We start from the raw sequence: 7,910 nt of genomic DNA, 5'->3' as shown, positions 1-7,910 counted from the left end.
GATAGTATTGGTTTCTTGGCATCCAATGCCTAAGCATGTTCTGAAGTTCAAAATTATTATTGAGATCCTTCATCCAAGACAATTATATTTGGTGCCTGAATTCAATGTGGTACCATGTCTTAATAGCAAAATAACACAATTCTGATGAGATTCGGAGGGTTTGCCATGAATAAAAAAAATGCCAAAATTCTTTCAACGATGTGCCATTTTAAGTCTTGGATATTTTGTCTATATATTCGAATATCACGAGTGCATGAACCACTGCAAAAAATACACATCTTGGCTATTTGATCTTTCCATTAGCTCTTTCAAAACACCACTGCAATGGTAGAATTCAAGGGTGGCTTTAATTCTTTCTTGCTTCTTGTATTTTTTCTTTCATTTAACATTGTTCTCTTTGTTCACGGCCAACCATTGTCCGTAGTCAGTGACTATGGAGGAAACACTAGCCAAATCCAAACCTACATCGTCCACGTATCGAAGCCAAAAGGCTCAAATTTCTTGGGCGCCGAGGATTTAGAAAATTGGCACAAGTCCTTTCTGCCCAACTCTACTCTAGACACAGGTGAACCACGGTTGCTTTACTCATATAAAGAAGCAATTGGCGGGTTTGCAGCAAGATTGACACCTGAAGAGGTGAGAGCCATGAAGAAGATGGAAGGATTTCTAAGGGCGAATCCAAGCCAACGGTTCGAGCTCCAAAGTACGTACACTCATAACTTCCTAAACTTGAGCACGTTATTTGGAGCTTGGTCCACAAGCAACTCTTTTTTTGGTGAGGGCATCATCATAGGAGTGTTGGATATGGGGATTCACTTGCCCCATCCTTCTTTTGATGATGAAGGAATGCCACCACGCCCAAAAGGATGGAATGCAAGTTGTAACTTTCAAAGGCCATCTTGCAATAATAAGGTCATTGGCGCCCAAACTTTCAAATATGGCCCTAGTACCATTCCACCAATTGACAAAGATCAAGGTCATGGTACACATGTGGCTGGCATTGCAGCAGGAAACTTTGTGGATAATGCGGAAGTCCTCGACCAAGCTCTTGGAAGAGCTGCAGGGATGGCGCCAAAAGCATTCATATCAGTGTACAAGGTGTGTTGGATAGATATAGGTTGTGATTCAATTGATGTCATAGCAGGAATAGACCAAGCAATTCAAGATGGGGTGCATATCCTCCAAATGTCGATTGGGCCAAAACCTCCATTGCCAGATTCATTTGGAATGGATGATGTTGCTATTGGCACATATGCGGCGATGCAAAAGGGGATCTTTCCTTGCGTAACTGCTGGCAACTATGGCCCAAGCCAAGAGACATTGGGTCGTGCTGCTCCATGGGATATGGTTGTCGGTGCAACCACCACAGATCGAAGAATAAGAGCAACTGTGACACTCGGCAATGGGCAAGAATTCCATGGAGAAACTGCCTATCTATCCAACACAGTTATTGACAAGTTTCTTCCCCTTGTATTTCCAGGCAGCGGTGGGCAAAGTGACCAAATGACTTGCCAGAACAATTCATTAAATGAAATCAACATTAGGGGAAAGATTGTGATGTGCTATGTAGGACGCGGTACAGAAAACATTAAAAAAGGTGATGCCGTCAAGAATGCTGGAGGCGCTGGTATGATCATTATGAACTTTTTACCTAATGGATTCACAACATATTCAACCCCTCATAATCTTCCAGTATCACATGTGAGCCATATTGATGCCCTTCAAATTGAAGATTATTTTGCTACAAACTCTGAACCAACAGCAAAGATCACCTTCGGTGGCACTATATTTGGAGTTCGGCCATCTCCAGCATTAGCCGCGTTCTCATCAAGAGGCCCGGCCAAGTATAATGGGAACATTGTGAAACCAGATGTCACCGCACCTGGAGTGAATATTCTATCTGCATGGCCAGTGGAAGTTGGGCCCTTCCCGTCCGGTCTAAAAACAAAGACATTCAACTTTATGAGTGGCACATCTATGGCCGCATCTCATGTTTCTGGAATTGTGGCTCTTATTATGAGCAAGTTAAAGAACGACAACAAGCGCAAATGGTCAACTTCAGAAATCCAATCAGCACTCATCACCACAGCCAACACATTCGACTTAGATGGAAAACCAATGTTCGATGAAGCAACTTATAGAAATAGTGCCAACATTCTCCAACGAGGTGCAGGGCAAGTCAATGCAACAAATGCCATGGATCCGGGTCTCGTTTATAACATCGAATCGGATGATTATGTTGCCTATCTTTGTGGAATTTTTTCTAATAACAGCACAGTGGTGCAATACTTCACCCAAAATTACACCCAGGACTGTACTAGATCCATCTCTGGTGATCAACTCAATTATCCTTCCATAGGTGTGCCAATCGGATCAAACTCATCGAGGATCACAGTCAGTAGAACATTGACAAACGTGGGTGATGCAAGGGAAATCTATAATGCCAAGATCATAGAACCACCAAGTGTAAAAATGGATCTCTCGGAATATAGCTTGAGCTTCACACGATTAGAACAACAAATTACCTATAGTATGACATTCACCATGACTGGAGCTCACCCAGGCTCTGGAGTATATGAACAAGGAGAATTATCATGGGTGTCTGACAAGCACACTGTCACGAGTCCCATCTACATCGCATTCTAGAACCTATAAATGAAGAAATAACAGTATGTAATAAGTTTGTGTAAGCAAATTGTGTTGCTTTGGCCAAAATTCATTTTGAAAATAATATCTTCATAATTAAGGAATGTGATGCACGTCAATGTACTTTTGCATTTTTGTGGGCCCCACACAATGAATAGTTCTTTTAAATTTTGGATGCTTGGCAGTTATTATTTTTTTTCAGTTTTCCAAATCTTAGCCGTCTCTTCATTTCTTTCATTTTAGATCCATGTTTGGGAAAAAAAAAGAGAGAGGGATCTAGTCTCTTTTTTTTTCTCCCTTTTTGTGTGTGGTGCCGGTGGCGAGGAAGGAAGAAAGGCCTCATCATCGACGGTTTTGTGTCGCTTATATTGTTGAGATAAGCTTCCTCTTCATTGGATCTTTGGCCAAGAATTATCTTTGTTACTTTCTAGATCTTGATCTGGAATTGATTGATATTTTATATTAATGGGTTGTCTGTTTAGATTTTCAGTTATTTTAGTTGTTGCCTGTTCATAGTGTTTTTTTTGTTTGAATATATCGTTTTTCTTGGGTAACGTGTGTTGATGGATGCGTTCCTCGGTTTTGAAACCTCAAGCAAACCATGAGCTTTTATAATGCATATATTGTATAAGCTTAGATTATACTTACGATTTTTTTTTAGACCCCATTATTTGTTGCATAAACATTGACTGAGTTTTGTGATTGATTTGAAACTTCAATTGTTTATGTGATTGAGTATCATTTTCAACTATGATCATGGCTACTTATCTATAACCCAATATGATGTTTCAACTACAATGACTTTCTCAAGGAGACCCTATTTCCTCTTATTTATTTATTATGGTTTCTCAAGTTCTTACCTCTTTGTTCAATTCCGGTCTCTCTAATGGTTCTATTCCCGGTTTTAGCCAAAATCTTCATCCCAATTTTAACCATCTTATGTACGCCGACGATCTAATTGTGGTTACCCACGCCTCTAGACGCGTCGCTAGGAGTATCAATTTGTGTCTTAACATTTATGGCTCTTTTTCCGGACAACGGGCTAATCTTTCCAAGTCTCAAATCTTTTTTCCTTCCTGGTGTAATAAACATGTGTCTTCTCGCATTTGTTCTATCTTAAACCTCTCTCAGGCTTCTTTCCCTTTTAAATATCTTGGTATTCTCATTTCACCCAAGCGTCTTGCCGCTTCCACTTTTATTCCTATGGTTGACAAAATCCGTCATCTTTGCAATCGCTGGAGCAATTTTAACCTTTCCTTCGCTGCGAAAGCCACCTTAATTAACTCCTCTCTGCTTTCCATTCCTATCTACCTTCTTTCTGTGTATTCTATTCCTGAGGGGGTCATCTCTATGATTACTAAAGCTGTTAGGAAGTTCTATTGGAGCAGGAATTGCAATGGAACGGGCATCCATAATGTGAATTGGAATATCATTTGTGAAGGTAAGCCTGAGGGGGGTTTAGGGATCTGCAACCTTTCTCTTGTCAAATTCTCTCTTTTGGCCAAACACGTTTTCGGCTATTTAAATATGGAGGAAAAGATTTGGGTTAGCATTGCTAAGTTCAAATATGGTAATGTGAATTTTTGGAGCCACTCCGCTCCTGCTAGGTGCTCGTGGTCTTTTCGAAGTCTTTTTAACGCTGCTGTTCATATCAAATCCTGCTGTCGCATAAATTCGGTTAATCCCTCTCTCACCTCCTTTTTCTGGGACCCTTGGATTTTTGACACCCCGATCGCCGTCAAACCGACTTTTTTTAACATGAGCTTGATCGACTCCAATATTACTATTCATGATGTTATTGTTGGTGAACGTTGGTGTGTGTCCGCGTTGCATCATGTTTTTGGCCCTAATTTAAATTTGCAAAGTCTGAGCTTTGTCACTTTTGATCTCGTTTCCCTCAATCATTGGGCTTGGTCTCCCCCATCTAAGCAGCATAAAATTTCTTCCTCTGTTTATGCATATCTTAATCACAGAGTGCCTCAGGCGGATCCTTGGCACGGCTGGAGATTAATCTGGAAGCTTTATCTTGCCCCCAGAACAAAATATTTTATCTGGACACTCCTTCATGGCCGATTGTCTACTTCTAACTTTCTATTTTACTTGAATCTTGGCCCTGATATCCCTTGCCGGCTGTGCGGCCTCTCCTCTGAAACTATTGATCACTTATTTTGTTATTGTCCCAAAGTCAAGCAGGTCTGGGCATTCCTCAGTTTGAAACTTAATACTTTCATCCACTTCCCGCTTGGCTTTGGATCTGGTCTCTGGGTTACTGAGGGTGGTTTCTCAACACACATTATTTCTGTTATCTCTGCAACCGCATGGATGATTTGGAAATCCCGTTGTGATGTTATTTTCCGCAACGCTCATTTTAATGTCCCCACTGTTGTTTGTAGAGCGATTGCTCACGTGCAGGAGTACACTGTTTGCGGGGGAAGTCTGTTCGGGCAAATGCTCATTCTGAACAATATTCCCAAGTCTGATAACTTCATTTTGTTCACTTACTCTTGTGTTCAGCAAGCCTCTGAGGTATGTTCCACTGGTTTCTTTATCACCAATACTAACTATGTTGTTAAATTTGCAGGTTGTTTCTCTTCCCCGGTGATTGAGTCATCTCTGGAGAATCTCTCCGCCATCTCTGCAGCTCTTCAATCAGCTCTCGATCATGGGTTTCACGTCAAGCATATATTTGTTCAGTCTCCCACAATCGCCTCTACTATATTCACTCCCGAGCCAGTCACCACTTGGCGATTTCGCTCGCAGATTGAAGCCATTCGATTCCTTCTGCACGTCCACGGCTCCCCACGATTTCACTGCATTCCTCGGCTTTGGATGTCGCTGCGGTCCACTTAGCTTCATTCTCGTCTCAACTTCTCCACATTAAACCTTTTTTTCTTTTTCGCCGACCTTCCTCAGCTGGATCATGAAGGCCTTTACTGATGACGGGTTCCTCTTCTAATTGAATGTCTTGTTATTTTGATGTGTCTGTATCTGTTTTTGTGAACCTTCTCATTGCTCTGTTTTCTCTTTGGTTTTAATTCATTAGCCCTTGAGGTTCTTTTTTTTAAAAAAAAAAAAACTACAATGACTTTTACTTGCATGTCTTTAGATGCTTGATTTCATAGGGATTAGTGAAAGTTGTGTTTAAATATATATATATATATATATATATATATATATAAAAGTTGGATGGGTGGATTGAACTCCTAGCGTCCATTGTAACACATATAATTGTGTGTGTGTATATATATATATATATATATGTATATGTGTGTGGATGTATAGTGAAATTAATTTCCAATGCTGGCATTTTGAGTATTGTGTTTATTAGTGTGGGATTTTGATTCTCTCTATATCCCTTTATATATTTAGTATATTTTGCATCTTAATATTTTTGCAATGTGCTCTCAATTATAGAGTATTCTGTGGAAGCCTAATTTCGGGGTGTTTTTAGTTTTAGTGTTAAACAATAGGTACACCACATATAAATCTGTATGTATATATATATGCAAATTTTTTATTTTTGATAATCATGTACATCATTATTTAATTAATTTGGGTATTAGTGTTAAAACTATTCAAAGCTTTAGGTTATGTATGTATTTTGTTACTATGTTGATAATCCCTTAGCATTTAGTAATATTTATTTATTTATTTTATTTTATTTATATAATATTGTTTTTAATCTTTTTCTTTGAATTAGGTCAGTAGCCGCCGCTTTCTTCTATCCAAGAAAAAGCTCCCTTTTCCTCTAAAACTTTAGCCTTATATACCCCAATCCCCTGACGATCCATGGTAGTGGCTAGGCCGCCCATGGCCATGCATCTCTTTGTCATTGGCCATCTAAATTACCCAAGTAATTCCCACCGCCATGAGAATTGGTCCCCACAGCCGGTCATGTTTGTCTTTCTGGATATTCACTCAGACTGTCATTCCCACAATCGTGGCTAGATCTTCCATGGTCATGCACTTCCTTGGCCATTGAAACATTTCCTATCAATCGCAGCCATGGCCATGGACAATGAGCCCCATGGCCATGCCTATTCTAGGTGTCACCTCGAATTGTTCACCATGGCCTTGAGAACTAATCCCGCCGCTGTGGACCCCTCTAAACTTCCTCGAAACTTATCATTTTTTCTTCCTTTCTTCTATCAGCGCTCATCAACCACCCCATCTGCAAAAGTAAGCAATTACAACCTAGATGAGCCTGTAAACTAATAAAAATCATGTCCCTAACATGCAACATGCTCATTCCAAAGGCTAATTTATTAAAATATTGTTTATTTTTAAATTATTTCCTTAAATGTGCATTTCTGTAATTATTTACGGAAATGCGCATTTTATATTTTTTTATTATTTTTTTTAAACAGCCGGTCCCACTGTAATTTTTTAATATTTAAATTTAATTTTTTAAAAAAACAGAGGGGCCCGTTATTTTTTTTAATATTAAGTTTTTATTTTTTTAAAAACTGCGGGTCCCGATAGTTTTTAAATTAAAAATATTTTACATTCAAACCCTTATAATTTTTATTAATTTTTCTTATAACTTATTTTTTTCTCACTTCTACTATGTTATTTTTACTTTCACTAATTGTAACCGGCTGTTAATAATTTAAATAAATAATTTTAATATTTTTTCATCATAAGGGGGTTGTTGGGATGAATTATTGGTGGCAATTGGTACCTACCACATTCATGAGAGCCATTGGATGAAATTGATCTTAGCCATCCATTTGTTAGGTGGAGGCCTATATAAACCCTCCAAATTCTTTTTCTAAAACACACAAGTATTTCTATAAGAAAAAAATTATCAATATAGAGAAGCTCTTCTTTAAAATTTTTGTCATTGTAGTTTTTTTATTTTCTTGCAATGTTATTTTATTTTTTTACATTAAATCTAGCAAAATTCATATTCTTGTTATACTGAACGAAGGAGACAACCTTGGTCGAGAGGAACACCGACCAAGGCCCGTAGGAACTCTTGACGAAAGAATAAGCTTCCACTACGGTTGCTAGTTACTCAATTTTGATCAATGGACTCAGGTATGTTTTTTCTATCCGTGTTAACTAGTTGACTTTCATATAAGCTTCCTCTTTTTTTTTCTTTTTTTCTTTTTTTTTTCTTTTTATTAAAACATTTTTTTTAATTATTTACCGAATTATGTATTCCTATAAGTATTTATGGAAATATACATTTTATATTTTTTTAATATTTTTTTAACTTAACGGTCCACTCACACTTTTTTTCATTTTCTACAACAGTAGAA

The 7,910-nt window shown here is 38.3% G+C and overlaps 1 protein-coding gene across 1 annotated transcript; it reads left to right on the top strand.

Annotated features, from left to right (window-relative positions):
- Positions 1-324: 324 nt before the first annotated feature.
- On the top strand, positions 325-2,646 carry LOC120258689 (subtilisin-like protease 4). The gene has a single exon (XM_039266141.1). The coding sequence runs from the start codon at positions 325-327 to the stop codon at positions 2,644-2,646; it is 2,322 nt and encodes a 773-aa protein (XP_039122075.1).
- The last annotated feature ends 5,264 nt before the right edge of the window (positions 2,647-7,910 follow it).

Source organism: Dioscorea cayenensis, chromosome 1 (assembly GCF_009730915.1).
Source record: "Dioscorea cayenensis subsp. rotundata cultivar TDr96_F1 chromosome 1, TDr96_F1_v2_PseudoChromosome.rev07_lg8_w22 25.fasta, whole genome shotgun sequence".
In the NCBI taxonomy this organism is placed as follows: Eukaryota; Viridiplantae; Streptophyta; class Magnoliopsida; order Dioscoreales; family Dioscoreaceae; genus Dioscorea; species Dioscorea cayenensis.
The sequence above is the reverse complement of the archived record's forward strand: the minus strand, read 5'-3'. Positions and strand labels throughout refer to the sequence as shown.

Bases quoted from the DNA above. Each gene is read 5' to 3' on its own strand.
- LOC120258689 (XM_039266141.1), top strand. From the start codon at position 325: ATGGTAGAATTCAAGGGTGGCTTTAATTCTTTCTTGCTTCTTGTATTT.